The sequence below is a fragment of the Microcebus murinus genome, chromosome 9 (genome assembly GCF_040939455.1).
Source record: "Microcebus murinus isolate Inina chromosome 9, M.murinus_Inina_mat1.0, whole genome shotgun sequence".
Classification (NCBI taxonomy): domain Eukaryota; kingdom Metazoa; phylum Chordata; class Mammalia; order Primates; family Cheirogaleidae; genus Microcebus; species Microcebus murinus.
In genome coordinates this window covers 22,621,306-22,638,989 of record NC_134112.1, presented here as the reverse complement: position 1 = coordinate 22,638,989, position 17,684 = coordinate 22,621,306, and the positions used below count along the sequence as shown (strand labels likewise).

The window sequence follows — 17,684 nt, the reverse complement described above, 5'->3', positions numbered from 1 at the left end:
TGCACTTCTAACACACCGATTCTGCTGTACACCAAAGTGTAAATCACTGGTACATCACTGCAACCTTTAGGAACCAAGCCATGCCTCTTATTGAATTTGAGGACTAAGTTCTAAAACCAATGTTTGCTAAGGCTCTCTCTGCAGTCATCCTGAAGCAAGAAGCTGGAGATAGCAGAGGCAAAGGTGAGAGAGACCAAAACAGTATTTTAGAGAAAGGAAAGAATTTCCCTTCAAATAAAGACTCCAAACTCATATATATAAGAACATGTGGATTTCATTGTACTAAAGGGAATACACAAACCCTATTGAAAAGAATGCTGTGGATATTAAGAGGTGGAAGTGCTACCAGTATGATAATAATGCTTTCAAATGGGCATATGAATTTATAATCATGTTTGACATTTTAGATTCTAATTCAAACTAAAGTGGGTATGAAACAAAAGCAAAGCAAAACAAAAACTCTAATGTCCAAGTGCTCTGCATCTCTGGTAAAGAAGCTCTTTCTTATCTTTTTCCAGGGTTACTATTAAAATGCTAAATTGCTTTAATAAAAAAGGTGGGAGAAGTATTTTTTCTTATAACATGCCATCAGATTCCTTTTTCTCCTCTTGTAGTTTCCAAACAATACTGAGAAATCACTCCTATACTCAATTCAGTCGGGAAAGATAGCCTGGTGATATTCAAGTAGCATTAGAGAAAGCAATATTCTACACCATGAATAAAATGGAAAGTACAAATTCATTTCCACAGGGAAGATCCACATGGCTAATTACTTCATCTGAATCAGAAATCATTCTTTCTTGTTATTTTTATGGCAACTCAGCATTTGATTTAATCACATAAGGTATTTTATAGCACTAATCTACTCAGTAGGCATAAATCATCATAATGACCACCTGTTATACACAAATCCCAAACCAAAACAACAGTGATAATAACCACCCTCCTCTCTCCTCCTCCCTCAAAAATCCCCTCTAGAAAACAAAACACTCTCTCCAGTGCTAAAAATTCACTATTAACTATAGCCCCATGCTCAAGGTTGAATGGTTATTTCAAAACAATTTAAACCAAAGCACAGCTTTTTTTCCTTTTTCTTTTTTTTCCTTGCTAAGTCCATTTTGCAAGACAAACCCTGGTTGTTGTTTTTTTTTGAAACAGAGTCTCACTCTGTTGCCGGGGCTAGCATGCCATGGCATCAGCCTAGCTCACAGCAACCTCAAACTCATGGGCTCAAGCGATCCTTCTGCCTCAGCCTCCCTAGTAGCTGGGACTACAGGTATGTGCCACCATGCCTGGCTAATTTTTTTTTCTATATATTTTTAGTTGGCCAATTAATTTCTATTTTTAGTAGAGATGGGCTCTCGCTCTTGCTCAGGCTGGTTTCAAACTCCTGACCTTGAGTGATCTGCCTGCCTCAGCCTCCCAGAGTGCTAGGACTACAGGCATGAGCCACCGTGCCAGGCCTCAAAGCACAGCTGTTTAAAAATGTTTTTACAAATATATCTACAAAGGGTAGATAATCAGAGGTACACTCAAAGTGTCAGTATACTTCTCTCCTCCCACTACCTGTCCATCTTCCTCACCTACTTTTGACACAAAACTCAGAATAACAGTTAATAAAATCAAACTTCTAAGGAAATTGGTACTTGGAGAATTTTTCACAAACCAACTGTTTCCCAAATAAACTTTATTTTGAACAGAATACAACACAGGCATATGAATTTAAATATGACACATTGAGCAGTATTAATGAGTCAAATTATATAGTCATGCACCTCATAATGACATTTTGGTCAACAACAAACTGCACATATGATGGTAGTCACATAAGATTATAACAAAGCTGGAAATATTCCTATCACCTAATGACATCTTGATGATCCAGACCTTGTGTAGGCCTAGGCTAATGTGTGTGTTTGTGTCTTAGTTTTTAACAAAAAAAAGTTTAAAGATAAAAAAAATTAAAGTTTTAAAAATAGAAAAAAAGCTTACAGAATAAGGATATAAAGTATTTTTGTACAGCTGTTCAACACGTTTGTATTTTAAGCTAAGTGTTATTACAAAAGAGTCAAAAGTTTTTTAAAATTAACAAGTGTACAAATTAAAAAATTTACAGTAAATTTGTTATTGAATAAAAAATTAATTTAGCCTAAGTATACAGTGTTTACAAAGTTTACAGTAGTGTACAGTAATATCCTAGGACTTCATTTTCACTTACCACTTACTAACTCACCCAGAGCAACTTCCAGACCCATGAGCTCCATTCATGGCAAGTGCCCTATATAGGTGTACCATTTTTTTAATCATGTTTTTTACTGTACCTTTTCTATGTTTAGATATACAAATATTATTGTGTTATAGTTGCCTACAGTATTCAGTATAGTAATATGCTGTACAGGTTTGTAGCCTACGAGCAATAGGCTATAACACATAGCCTAGGTATACAGTAGGCTCTACTATCTAGTTTTGTTAAGTACACTTTATGATGTTCTCATAACCATGAAATCACCTAATGGTGCATTTCTTAGAACGCATCCTCCTTGTGAAGTGAGGCATGAATGTACGTGTGAAGTCACAGTTCATGTTTGATTATTCCCATTAATGGAAAGGTGCAAAGACACAGCTAAACCAAAAAAAGCAGATAGTTTTAGAAACAACCATAGTCTATGTGTATGTTTTCATTTCACACTTGCATCCAAATATTTAGGTGAGAACTGATACAAATTCACATAAGATTAAAACAAGAATGCTGCCTGAATAATCAAAATTCCTTTTACTTTTCTTGCTCTACTATAGATATAGGTAGCATCAGTAATGTTTATACAAAGTAACACCATAGGACAGACTACTTTCTTTTCCCTCCTCACACAGTGAAGACTTTCTGTAATGTGGCTTATAACTTCTCTGGGTTCAGGAAAAACGTCAGAGACAACTTAATAGTTTTTAAGATGTTGCTGATTTCTTTGGAGACAGTTGTTACAGTATATTCTTCCCATGAACTATATGTTTTGGTGAGGAAAATGTCAATATATAATTGGTGAAAGTAGTCTACATATAATGTAATAATTGTTCATAAGTCTTCCCAAAAAACCATGTAGGTAAGTAGGAATGCAAGAACTAAGACATACACCTGGAACCTCTCACTGTTTGGGGGTGTTGAGGCAATTCAGAGCTAACCCCAAGATTATTCTATGAAACTGGGGCTTTTCCTAGGTCATGGGGAGAATTCTAATGTGTCAAAAATAGTCAGTAATCCATCTTCAGAGGATAATGACCCAAAGGCAAACAATAGAAGAGCAAATTGAAGAGAGAATTAGGCCCAACAAATTCAAAGAAAAATTTCACCTTGTCATTAGTAGAGGGCAGTAGGAGGAACAGAACTGGGAGACTAAAAACTGGTTCTACAGGTTAGCTGTTGACCTTGGGCATAGCAATCAATCCCTTTGAATGATAATTTCCTCATCAATAAAATAGATCCAGTAAGATCAACCAGATTTTTTCATAGACTTCAGAGCAATGAAAATTGAAAGCAATAATGCACTTGATGTCATTTTGTAAACTATAAAGGACTATTGCTAGTAAGCGAAGATTTGTGTTTAAAAGTATTAAGGATAAAAGCCAATTTCAGATAAAATTATAAAAATCATCAATTTTTTGACCCAGGATAGATGTCTATTCAATAATAGCTACTGTAGGTTTGCCTCATTTTTTGATAAGGCAAAAATGGGAAAATTTTGGTCTACTAATTTCTCTTATAATACAATGTTATTGTAGTATAATACATTAGTTACAGACTTTACTATTAAGAACGAGGAAGAGTAACGTGCTTGCCTTAAAAAGTAAACGTTGAGGCCGGGCGCTGTGGCTCACGCCTGTAATCCTAGCTCTTGGGAGGCCGAGGCGGGCGGATTGCTCAAGGTCAGGAGTTCAAAACCAGCCTGAGCAAGAGCGAGACCCCGTCTCTACTATAAATAGAAAGAAATTAATTGGCCAACTGATATATATATAAAAAAAAAAAATTAGCCGGGCATGGTGGCGCATGCCTGTAGTCCCAGCTACCCGGGAGGCTGAGGCAGAAGGATCACTCGAGCCCAGGAGTTTGAGGTTGCTGTGAGCTAGGCTGATGCCATGGCACTCACACTAGCCTGGGCAACAAAGTGAGACTCTGTCTCAAAAAAAAAAAAAAAAAAAAAAAAAAAGTAAACGTTGAATATAAATACTACTCTCTATGTTGGCTACAGTATTTTGATAAATTACAAAGAAACAAACACATAAATGATTTGTCCTATTTATCATAATAGGCCATTAGTTACTAGGAGCTGAACTTTATGCAGCTTAAGTCATAGGCAGAATGTTTCAACGCATACATATTTACATAAGTTATTAACTTTGTTCCCAACTTCAGCATTGCACATCTCCTTAGTGAAGCAGTAGCTGTTACCAAGTAAAGTCCAATAACAATTTTCCTTTTGTCCTCAAGCAGAGACTCGGAGGCAGTAAAAGATGAACTGTTTCATTATAACATGAAAATAGCAAGCTTTGGGCTATTGCAAAAGGCTTTTCAAATATGTCAGTCTCTAACTTGGAGAAAATAGTGGGAGGCAGAAATACAGGGTGCTGATTTGCGCTGTAAGTTGGTCTCATGTTATGGTATGTTCCCAGTTGCAATAGTTTTAAATGACAACTAAGAAAGTAAAAAAAAAAAATCTTCATATATAAAAGTGGAAAATAGTCCAGAAGTCTTCTATTCAAATTAATTTTTTCTTCCCAATAACTTACCAGAAAGAAATGGGTTCTTTAAATAAGAGTCAGAAAAAATATATAAAAATAAAAAACAAAAGCGAGAACAGAGTACTGTTAAAAAATAAAACTTTCTTTAAAGATGATTACCCTCTCTTTTAGGATGGATACTATATAAAATGGGTAGACATAGCACTATAACTCATCATGTTTATATGTAAATTCTCTGGCAGATATAAATCCATCTTTATCTTCATCTTCTTTATCAAAAATATCCTCCACCAAAACATCATGATGACTTTCATTCACCACCGCACCATGCTTCTCAAATTCCTTCTTTAAATACACTTTAACCTACAAAATAACAGATCTTGTTAATAACTCTGATTCATAAGATGCTCACATTGAGCCAATTAATATCACAGACACAGACTGGCAATTCATTTAACTATATATATAACTATTAAACAACTACTTTATGATATATCTCTTTCTTTCTTTTTTGATACAGGCATACAATGTGAATTAATCAAAACAGGGTAATTAGGATATCCATCACCTCAGGCATTTAACATTTCTTTGTGTTAGGAACATTTCAATTTCAGTCTTTTAGTTATTTTAAAGTATAACCTAACATATTATTGATTATTTTATGACATATTTCTAATGACAGTAAAAGAATTATAAGAAATTTTTTCTCTTAAAAGATACTGTTGCTATACTGTTATAGTAGAGACATACAATATTGCTCAGAGTTAAAGCTCATATCACATATATAATCCTTATATGAAATTATATTTATATATATTATATTATTTGGAAAATACCCAGTGAAAGCATACTACCTGTTCTTACTCTGAGTCTAAATAAAGCCAACTATTTGAAAGACTGTTGTCTTTCAATCCACTGAGTTATCCATGTCTATTTTTCTATTGAATCAGAATTCCAAACACCTCTCTTAAAACCAGATTAAATGGTGGCATTTTTAACTTGAATAAATGTCATCAAGTAGTAGGTGCTGGGGCTCTGGCTATAATCATGCCACACTCAGTGAGCCTACTCACAACCTTCCAATTTCAGAAATCAAAGAAAATTTGATTTTGCTCAAATCAAAGCCACTGATAAGTGGTTAGGCTATCATTTTTCCTTGTCATTCAGATGTTTAAGAATATAAACAAAATACTGTTCCCAATTTCCTACTAGATTCACCATAATACAATTCAACCTGTATTTTCATTTTTAATTATATCTCCACTCTTCCTTCTGTTTAATTAGCAATTTAAAATCTTCCTGCTCACACCCTCACCATGCAAACAGATAGTATATGTTTATTTTTAAGTGGTTTAATGCAGTTGTTAAAAAAAAAAAGGATGAAACTCTATGAATTAATGTAGAATATACCTCCAGGATATATTATGTGAATAAAGCAAGATGCCAAACAATAGTAGTTTGCTACCTTTTGTGTAAGAAAGGGGAAAATAAGAATATATCTTTATATTTGTTTATATTTGCATAGAGAAACACTGAAAGGATATATAAGAAATTAATAAAGTTGGATGAGGGGATCACAGGGTAGAAGAGGATGTGGGTAGGAGAAAGATTTAAATAAATATTTTTATACTGGGTTGATTACATACAACATATAATTATACAACATATGATATGAACAACATATGAACATATGATCATACAACATATGATCACACATAACATATGAATATGTTGTATATTCAATATTTTTTAATGAACGGGAATTAAAATTTATCTTGGACAGAAGAAAAAGGCATATGACTGGTAACACTAGGAGGCATGATAAATTTAGTGGCTGTGGATCATGACTCTGTGGTTCATAACAACTTAGTTTATTCAAGACTCAACCATGTCCTAGCCATTAAAAAAGTGAAATTGATCAAAGCATAAAATAAAAAATGATTTGCTATCTGACCAGCTCGACCAGAATGGAGACTGCAGGTAGATAAAAAAACATGGGAATAAATATCTACCTCCACTTCTTTTTCCACAGCATCCAGACTAAGGCAGGTATGTGTAGCAATGGCTACAAAAGCCTAAATTATAGGGAGAAGCCTCTCCTTCCTTTCTCCTAACCCAAAGGCCCAGACTTTGATGGGGCTGGGGAAGGTCCCCTGCCACAGAAAACCTTTGCTGGCATGTCCTTACTCCAAGTGCTAACCTAAACAAAACTGAACATGTAAATTACTTGCTGTTAATTGCTAGGAAATCACTACAAAATGCATTTAACAGCCAGTCCACACTTTTAAACAGAAACTGTCCACATGAGATATTTCTCAGGACATCTAGTTTCTTACACAGTAACTGCAAATGGGAATTGTCTTGGCCAAAATGGATCTTCTGAGGACCCAAAGGTAAGGATAAGATACAGTGAGCTCTAAGCATTGGGATAAAAGGAAAAAAACTTTTTCACCCCTAAGCATTGGGGTGAAAGCAAAAGACTGAATTGGTGCTTTTTAAGTCTCAGTATATTTCTCTCCAAAACAATGATTTCCTATGAAAAAGTCAACTTTCAAAGCATCATCATTTTAAGAAAACTTGTAAATAAATAACATTTTATCTAAATAAAAATAAAAATTTTAAATATATTTCTAAAAAAGTGAGACGAAGGAATGGAGGGAGGGAGTGAGAGGGTCACCTCATCTTTAGAGAGTTTCCAGTCATCATTAAGATCCATTTCTTGGAAGGATTCATGGGATCTTGGTCCATTTCGAATCTCTAGGAGATCAATGTTGAATATCAGTGTACTCTCTGGAGGAATTTTACCTGATGTGAGGAGAGAAGGGGGAAAGTGTTATTTAAAAGATCAAAAGTTTGAATAATAGAAAACTAGTGGTAACTGACAAAGTATTTTTCAGCTGAATTAAGAAACCTTCCTAAGATTGTCATATATGATGGAAATTACTTATACTATGAGTAATAGAAGAATAGAATAAAAGAAAGAATAATCCAACCTAGTAGAGCAAAAGCTTTCTGTTTTGGGCTTAACAATTTAAAGAAATTACACAAATACATATACAGAGATGTACCCAGGTATTACACTTTAAATATAACTGAGATATTACATATTATATGTCAAGAATGACTTAAAAGCCTTTAGATAATTCAGAGTTAATTACATTACAAGTAATTTACTAACTTTTGGGTCAGGAAGTCCTGACCTAAAAAGTACATATGAACCTATTAATAGTACATCCATCTATGCCACTGGGAGGCAGTATATAATTGAATGAGCTCTGGTGTAATACTGTCTGGGATTCAAGTTTACATCTGCCTTTCTCTGAGCCTCAGTTTCCTCATCTGTAAAATTTAGATGATAATATTTCCCACCTCAAGAATCTGTTGGGAGGATGAAGGGAGAAAATCCATGCAAAGTGCTTAGCATTATACTTGACAAATAGCAAACTCTCAATACATGTTACTGAGATATATTTTACAGGCTTTAAAAATAATGCAGGAAGGTTAAAAAATTTCAAACAGTTAGAAAGCACCTCTGCTAGTATAGAACATTATACATACGTTGAAGACATTTCATAGGAGGGGAGCAATTAAAATGAATTTCTGAGAAGGAAGTTAAAAAACTCTTTAAAAGTAAAAAAAACAAAAAAAACAAAAACAAAAAACAGGTTTGTTAAAGTCCCAGGGACCTAAAACAACAACAAAACAAACCAAAACCATCTGAGAAGTATGGATGGCTTCTTTCAAACTTGTTTCCTTATAACTATATTTAACACACAGGTCTGGGTAAACATGCTGAATATGTCTTAGCCACCCCCTCATCTCACATATTTTCATGAAAGAACATTTGTATAAGTTCCAAAGAGAAAAACACTTACGTTGTGTGCTGAAGCTTACCATTCCAGATCTAGACAGAGAAGGGACATGCACTAGGTCAATGATAAAACTTGTATCTTCCCAAAGGAGGCATGCAAGCACGACTAAAAGACTACAAAATTGGTGTTAAATACATATTAGAAGAATTAGTTTCATGGCACTCAGTTTGAAGGAAATGAGTTAAATATAGTATGGAGAAAGAGTAATGGACTAATACTACCAATGGTGGTCCCCCCTTATCTGCAGGGGATACATTCCAAGACCCCCAATGGATGCCTGAAACTGTGGATGGTACCCAACCCTACACATACTATGTTTTTTCCTATACATACATACCTATGATTATTTTTAATTTATAAATTAGGCATAATAAGAGATTAACAACAATAAAATAGAACAATTATAACAATATACTGTAAAAAAAGTTATGTGAATGGGGTCCCTCCCTCCTTCCTTCTCTGTCTCCAAATATTATGCTATTTAATATTTTAACATTAATATTAAATTAATATTAATCATAAATATTTAATATTTATTATGCTATTTAATATTTAAATATTAAATAGCTGAATATTTTGAGACTGCTGTTGACTACAGGTAACTAAAACCACAAAAAGTGAGACTGCAGATAAGGGGGAACTACTGTATATAAATGTTAAAGGTAAGACAATAAAGATACAGGAAAGTAGAAGGCTACTTTTTAAAGTACCAGAGAAACATTTTCTAGATACTTGATTTTCTTCTCTAAAGAGGATTATAATTAAAATAAGAGTTGAGTTTGGTTAATAAATCCTATCCCAGGAACAAAATTTATGGAGCTAATTCCATTTTAGAATATGTAATGCTTCACATATGGCACCTGTTTTCCTTCTCAGGAAACTGGGGCTGGGAATCCTGCCCACCACGTTGTCAAGACCTTAGGATGCTGTGAAGTCTGTATTTATACTATATCAGAATGGTTTTCTGTCTTGTTCTGATTTAAAAATTTGTTTTCTTCATTACGTAAGTATCAATACTGTGTTTCCCTGAAAATAAGACAGGGTCTTATATTTATTTTTCCTCAAGAAGACAGCCTAGGGCTTATTTTCAGGGGATGTGTTATATTCCCCTCAAAGCCTCAGCTTGCAGCACTCACAGGATGGCCGGGACCTGACAGGGGGAGCCCACCTTGTTGGTGGGGCTGCCCGCACCTTTCTGGTAGCTGTCACGATGGGGCAGATGCGAAGAGCTTCTCTCTTCTTTACCACTCCGCAACAAAATGCATGGGTTGTGCAGATACCCTGTGTAGCCACGCCCATCACTAGGTCTTATTTTTGGGGTAGGGCTTCTATTGTGCAAATGCTTAGAAATCCTGCTAGGGCTCATTTTAGGGGTAGGTCTTACTTGCGGGGAAACACGGTAATACATGCTCAATGTAGAGAATTTGGAAGATAGGCCAGAAATAAATATGATTCCCAGTATCACAGTCCCTTGTTAACATTCTTATTTCCTTGTGATTGACTTTCTATGTGTATATACTTTTTTCCTATACTTTCACTACACCTTTATTTTCTACTTTTATATACCAATTCAACATTATATCACACATATTTTGGATATAATTTTTAAAATCTTTGAAAATGCCGTTTTAAATAACTGGGCCATATTTTTTTTAGCTAAAACCTTTATCATTATATACTTAGTTCTTCTTTTTTGCTATTAGAAACAATGCAGTGATGGATATCCCTGTTCATAAATCTTTCTCCTGATATCTAATTATTCCCTTAGGTTAGATTTCAATAAAGGAATTATAGTAAAAATGCATATGAACATCTTCAGGCCTCTTAATACATATTAACAAATAAATAGCTCTTTGGAAAGTTGCAGGGGTTTCCACTTAACACCAACTGTATGTGCCTACCCTGAAACGACTAGCACAAAAGCTCTCTGGACCATCTAGCCAGCTTGCTTCTGCTTTGTGACATAGGGAGAATTAAATTCATTTCATGTCACTCCATTAGCTTTTAAAATAAATTGCTAAAAGCTTTATACGTAAATTTTAAAATGGGAATGAAAAGGCTCCCAATAAGCATTAGCTATGAGAGACTTTATTGTTATGAATCATATAAAGCCCACATCTAAAACACATTCAAAGCCATAAACCCATATTTCAAATGTTCATTTATGTTGAGTGATCTTTATTTTTGCATTGTTAAAATAAATTGGTGAGTTTCAATTTGGGAGGATGAAAAAGTTCTGGAGATGCATAGTGGTGATGGTCACACAATAATGTGAAAGTATTTAATGCCACTGAACTACATACTTAAAAATGAGTCACATCGTAAATATTATATAATGTATATTTTACAATTTTAAAAACTGCCATATTGGTGAACAGTATCATTAGAGTGCAAGCTTTCAGAAGCTGTCTCATTGTTAGCTTAGTTGCCCAATTTGATATTATTGCTTTAATTGGTTATTTCAATTGATAATCAAGACACAATCATATTCCCTAAAGGAACACAAGCCCTCTATTTACTTCCAGGAGAAAAAAAAATAACTAGTAGTTACTCTAATTTCTGTCTCTTAATTCAAAGAAGTATAGTGCTATAGTAAGAAGTATAGAAGTGCTATTACCTTTTCCTTCTTTTCCATAGCCTAGGGCAGGAGGAATGATGAGCTTTCTCTTCTCTCCTACACACATTCCTTTCAAACCCTGGTCCCAACCTTTCAGAGCCTCCAGGATGCCCAGGGTAAACCAAATGGGCTGACCGTTGTTATGTTTGTGACTATGATAGAAAGAAAACACATTGGAACTCTTTAGTAACTCTATTTTTTTTTTATTGCTTTAGTGGATTTTCCCACTTATAAATAGTTAAATTTATTAGCTTTGAAATTAATGAAAACAGCAATTCTTTATTTGCACACACACACCTCCAAGTCAACTTTATAGTACTCCAATTCACTGCCCAGCTTTCTGGATGTAAATTTCACATAGTTGACTCAGCCTGAGAAGGGCAGAAGGAATAATAATCAAATAATTAACAACTGTTTGAGCATTTGCTGTATACCAGATATTATCCTAAATTTTTTGCCTCTTTTAACTCTAACAACAATCCTATGGTGTAAGTACCACTGTTACATCATTATGTAGATGAAGAAACAGAGGTTAAGCCTGCCAGTCTTCGACCTAACTCCAAAGTTCAAGGTCATAACCACAAAGTTATACTGTCCAGAAAGGGCACTGGGTTGCAGAACAGGGAGAAAAAAATGGAAAATGGCTGAGTTTGGGAAGGAGCATGAGAGGCTAAGGAGAATTTACTCCCAACCCATGTGGGTCCATATACATACCAACGTGGAAAGTCAGGAGCACAGCATGTTATATCTTGCTTATAAACTGTCCTGATCTAGGGACTGCTGATGGCACTGATGGGTGGAAAAGGCTGTGTCTCATCCCTGAATTCCCACTCAGACGCTGGCCCAGTTCCCTCCCCTGGGGTCTACTGTGGGGCTATGTAGGGAAGTCTGGAAGAGTGGCCCCTCAAGGACTGGGGAGGAAGGAAATAGTCAAGATGTCCTGGCTTATGAGCTAAAGAGAGGCTAGCCAAAGAAAACCAATCTGCCAAGCTACTGGGAAACTTCAGGTTTCTTTTGGTGCAATAAAGAAAGTGTTCTATTCAAGGATATCTAGTAGGTGAGAATAAGAAGTCATTCTGGCCAGGTATGGTGGCTCACGCCTGTAATCTTAGCACTCTGGGAGGCAGAGGCGGGCAAATTGCTCGAGGTCAGGAGTTCGAAACCAGCCTGAGTGAGACCCCATCTCTACTAAAAATAGAAAGAAATTAATTGGCCAACTAATATATATAGAAAAAATTAGCGGGCATGGTGGCACATGCCTGTGGTCCCAGCTACTCGGGAGGCTGAGGCAGCAGGATTGCTTGAGCCCAGGAGTTTGAGGTTGCTGTGAGCTAGGCTGACGCCATGGCACTTACTCTAGCCTGGGCAACAAAGTGAGACTCTGTCTCAAAAAAAAAAAAAAAAAAAAAAGAAGTCATTCCACTAGGCTTCATGGGTACCAAGGTTACTAAATACAGCTAAATGCCATTTTTTTCCTGTTTTCTTTAATTTACTCCCACGGTTGAAGTAACAAAATGCCAACTGTAGAAAAATTGGTAAGGCTAGAAAAGAAAAAAGAAGGAAGAAACAATCTATTACCCAGCACAGACTATAGTTTTGGCACATTTCTTGTTACAGCTATTTACCACATAGGCTATGGTTCTAGAAATGGCAAATGCTTTATGGACTGATCATCTGATGGTATTTCTTCACAATATTACAGAGGAGTTAGTTGCTTCTCACCATTTTGTAAAGGCTGCATGACTACAATCTCCGCACCAGTATAGAACTAAGTCATGAACTGCTGAATAATATCCCATGGATAGCACCAAAAATGGCACAGATTTTTTTGTTCTGAGGCTTGAAAGAAATCAGGCTGGGTCTAAAAGAGACCAGACTAAAAATAAGAATGTAATTAAAATTTAAAATGCAAATCACAATATTGTTTAATGTGCACTGTGGCACCTGCCTTGTTGAGTGATTTTTATTTTTGCTTTGTTAAAACAAATTGGTGAGTTTCAATTTGGGAGAATGAAAAAGTTCTGGCGATGCATGGTGGTAGTGGTCATACAATACTGTGAAAGTGCTGGAGAAGAAAGGGCTGTTGAGAATTCTATGGGAAGCTATCTTTCTGGAAGTTTTTACCGGGGCTAACAGAGTTCAGAGAAGAGTGCTATTCACTTCCCCCAAACCCCACAACAGACCAGGTCTGAATGCCCAGTAAAGGCAGTTTATAAGAAAACGAGGTCCAAGATGGGTGGTGAAGCTTAATTGTTTTGAGCTCATTTCATTCCCTCTACCTCCTTCCCCCTTTCTACCCCTGGAAAACTCTACCCATCTTTCAAGGCCCATCTCACTTATGGTTTCTGAGAAGTCTTTCTCTTTTCCACCTCTTGCTGCTTAATCAATTCCAGGCTCTGTTATATTTTGCTAACACTTTGAATATTCTGTACTCATATCAGCAGTCCCCAACCTTTTTGGCACTAGGAATTGGTTTCATGGAAGACAATTTTTCCGAGGGCAGGGGGCATGGGGGGAGTGATGTGGGGAGGGGTGTGTGTGATGCAGAGCTCAGGTGGTGCTGAGCAGCCTGTTTCCTAACAGGCCACTGACTGCTAAGGGGGGTTGGGGACCGCCGCTCTATATCATTGAGTTATTTACTTGTCTTCCTCCCCTAGGTAGATACTGATGATAGACGACAAGAACCTGCTCGTAGTCATCTATACATTTCCAGGGCCTGACTTGTGGCCATTCAACAAGAGTTTGATAGATAAATGAACAGATGAGGACGATTCAAAGCCAAAATTTTTTACTCTCCTTTGTACCCAGTGCAGAGCCTGACATAAAGAAAATGCTCACTAAATATTTTTGAAATGGAATGAATGAAAACCAATGTCTAATTGGAAATCATTACATTTGTAAACCTTTTCCATGTCACAGTTTCTTTGTTTAGAGAACAGAAAGTATAGTGCAACCATCTGAAAATCCCTCATGTAAAATAAGGACATCCACCCTATCAATGAAGTCTTACTTTCCAGAAAGCAGCAAATGACTACAGAAATCATGGTCCTGTGCCTTGACCAAAATGTCAACTGTCAGAACAAAAGTTAAATAGGTCAACGAAATAGCATTAGTATATCCTTCAACAGGCAAATAAGTGATTGTGTATTTTGCTGGTCAAGTTGCTGTGAAAAGTTTTACGTTAATATCACCTACACCAAATTAAAAATGGAACCAAATCATTTTTTCCCTAATGAATGGAGTTTGAGACATAAGAAGTCTTTTGAGCTTTTTCTACTTATTGCATAATTATGTCTAGATATTTATGTAATATTTCAAAAATTCTAGTTCTAATTTTTATAATAAAAAAACTAACCGCTTTCTTCCAGACCAAGTTTCCAATAATACCTTCAAAGGCCTGTCTCGTTATATAGAATTGGCTTTAAACAATTGCATTTCCCCAATGAAGGAAATAAGATATTTCAGTTTTTTATAAGAGAGGTAAAACCAGATTCACACTACCTTTCCTGCTGGAGAGCTGGTATGGGGGACTGTGTGGGTTCTTTATTATCATACTTTACAAGCAGGGCTTAATTACTTACGTGGAGTGAAATAAAGAGCCGTCCTTTTCTAAATAGCCTTCATAGTGGACCAACATCAGATCCCCTCCTTTGGTTTTGCGATGGCAGATGAATGGCTTCTGGAGAACTTCGATTTTCACTTCTGGCTCGGGGATCAGAGCCCCAATCAAAGAAGTCACTAGCAGCATCAAGATCGCGTTCCACAAGAAAAGCCTCATGTTGCCCAAGCAGGAAAGAAGTCCCTACAAAACCAGAGAAAGGGCCCTTGACTTCATAGAGTTAAGAATGTCGTTGAAAGGCTAGGGACAACGGCCTCTGGCAAGTTCAGGACTCCCCCTTCCTTCCTAGAGGACGTGGCACATTTACTACTAACAACTTTCCCACACTCCGCGCACTCACCTTTAAAGAGTTAAACCCAAACCCGGGCTTGACTGGCTCTTACAACGCAGCTGTCAGGAAAGCGCGGCCTCCTATTGGCTTGCGGTGCTGTCCGTCAGGCGCCACTCCAGCTAATGACGCTGCAACAATGTGCTTCACGGTTTGGTCGTGCCCGGCAGCCGCCAGGCGGCGAGCCACTCGGAGTGGTCCTAGAGCCCGGCGGATTAAGGAACGCAACGTGCCTGACTGTGGGAGAGGGGGAGGGCGTGGAGCCGACCGGAAAGCCCGCCGGCTGACTTACCGGTGTAAAGAACCCCAGCTGAGTAAGGTGGGAGTAGTCCCCGGGGCCGGGTGAAACTGTGTAGGCGTTTCAGGAAAGACTTGTTTACGCTCGCTGTTGGGGAGCGCCCCCCTCCAAAGATGCCATAATCCTGCGCTTCCGCTGTTTAAAGATTTACGGTATAAACTATAACGACTTAGTGCTTCAGGGTTCACAAAGTGCATTCCTGGTGCATGAACCCCACTACACCAGTTAGGCAGGTTCCTTTTGCCCATTTAAAAGATAAGTAAATTTAAGGCTAGCAAAGGTTAAGTGTCCTACTTAAGGTCATTTGACCCCAAAACAGTTGAGCTCCGCCTTCAATGCAGGTGTGATTCATTACACAGCACCGCGTAACGTGGCCGCTGCTAATAATTAGCAATCTTGGTGCTGAAGGCAAATAATGGATAAGCACGTGCAGACCCCCGCTTTAAAGAAGAAATGGTAATCAAGCTTACGACACGTACAGAGCCTCATCTTAGTTTACATTTTCTAGTTTTACATTCTTTGTCTAATTTCAAAAGCAATACGTGCTCATTGATTTGTAAGAAACTGGAAGCAGTAGGATTCCTAGATAAAATACAGGAACCGAATGAAATTCGAATTTCAAATACATCACAAATAATTGTTCTGCATTTTTATTTGCTAAATCTGCCAACCTTAAAGAAAAAGAAATATCACCTCTAACGCCACCATCCACGAATAATCATCCTAACATTTTGGAGCATGCATCTGTGACAAATACCTAAAGCAATTTGGATTTGGATTGCACACTTTCCCCACCTTGTCTATCCATTTAATCTATGGTTAACATTTTTCCTGGCCAAGTATTCCTTAGCACAGTGCATTCTCACAGTCTGATGGCTTTAGGAATTCCCTGGGGATCTCGTTAAAATGCAGATTTTGATTCAGGAAGTCTGGGCTCAGGGCGAGATTCTGCATTTCTAATAAGCTCCTGGGTGATGTCAACGCACCGGGTCCAAGAACCACACTTCCTGGAGCGAGGACAACACCTGTTTACACTGGCCTCACAGTATTCCTTCCTGAAATTCCAATCATCTCTGCACGCTCCCCTGTCTAGGACCTAGTTGTGGGGGATTCGATAGCTATTAAATAAGAATTGGACTCTGGGGACTAGAACCCGGGGAGTGCCGTAAGCGGTCACAAAGCCCGCCGCACACCGGGCGGCGGGAGCCTTCTCCGACGGCAGCGTTTACAGTCGGAACCGTCCCACCCTCGTCCCGGGGGCCTCCCTCTCCCCAGCCCGCCGTCCAGGACTCAATCTCCCAGCCGGCCCTTCCCGCTACGTCAGCCCGGCCGCCGCGAAGCCCCGGAGTGGATTTTGGGAACGTGCGCGAGCAAGGCTCACTGGGCATGCGCGAGCGCGCGCCGGCCCGGGGTTCCAGGGTTCGGGTAACGCGCGGTGGCGCCGCCCGCGACCGGCTGCCTGGTCCGTGGCAATTTGAAGGCTTAGCCGCCCGTCGTGCCCACGCAGTGCCTCGGCCTCCTGTGCACGGCGCGCCCGGCCCCGCCGCGCCGGCCCCCGGGCTGCCCGCGGCTTCTCGCGCCGAGGCCGCCGCAGTGACCCCGCCCCCGCGCCGAGGATGTGAGGCGGGCCGGGCGTCCCCGCACCGGGCCCGGGCGCCGGGAGTGGGCGTCGGGGCCGCGCCGGGCGATGGCCCTGCTGCCGGTGCTCCTCGCCTCCTGGGCCCTGGGGCAGTGAGGGGGCCGGCGGGCGTGGGCAAGCGGCCCCGGCGCGGCGGGGCCGGGGCGCCGTGGGCGCCATGGAGGGGGTGCTGTACAAGTGGACCAACTATCTGAGCGGTGAGTGGGCGCGTCCGGGGCGCTCCTTTGTCTGAGGGGTCGGAGGGCGGCATCGGGACGCGCCTGGGGCGTCGGGGTCACGGTCCCTCCTGACACCAGGGGCGGGCGCACACCGGGAATATGTCCTGAAGCAGTTCTCTCACGGGACCCTGTCACCCCTGCTGCATGGATACGGCCCCCTCTTGGGGATGGGTGAGAGCAGTAGCTGCCCTTTCACTTCAAGGAAAGCTAAGATTTGGGGTGACTTCAAAGGCACAGGGTCCCCCCACGGCAGCAGGAGGAAGGCGCTGACGCCCCATGTGGGGTCTTCCAGTTAGGGAGGTTTCAAATAAGTGCCTGCAGTGACCTCGAATTCCAGAGGTGAAAAATCCTTTATCAGAGTT

At 39.0% G+C, this 17,684-nt stretch overlaps 2 protein-coding genes across 3 annotated transcripts in view; one reads left to right on the top strand and one right to left on the bottom strand.

Annotated features, from left to right (window-relative positions):
• Positions 1–1,541: 1,541 nt before the first annotated feature.
• On the bottom strand, positions 1,542–15,202 carry FKBP14 (FKBP prolyl isomerase 14). The gene is made up of 4 exons (XM_012735878.3): positions 14,802–15,202; positions 11,221–11,372; positions 7,409–7,536; positions 1,542–5,094 (listed from the first exon to the last, which is right to left on the bottom strand). The coding sequence occupies exons 1-4, from the start codon at positions 14,996–14,998 to the stop codon at positions 4,936–4,938; spliced, it is 636 nt and encodes a 211-aa protein (XP_012591332.1). The 5' UTR covers positions 14,999–15,202; the 3' UTR covers positions 1,542–4,935.
• Positions 15,203–16,895: 1,693 nt separating this feature from the next.
• PLEKHA8 (pleckstrin homology domain containing A8) overlaps positions 16,896–17,684 on the top strand; it is a 60,627-nt gene continuing 59,838 nt past the window's right edge. Inside the window, exon 1 of one of the 2 annotated variants that reach the window (XM_076006335.1) lies at positions 16,896–17,301. In XM_076006335.1, the coding sequence (XP_075862450.1) occupies positions 17,262–17,301 (40 nt within the window). In that variant the 5' untranslated portion in view covers positions 16,896–17,261. The remainder of the gene's footprint in view (positions 17,302–17,684) is intronic. The other variant, XM_076006336.1, reaches the window with a different exon arrangement.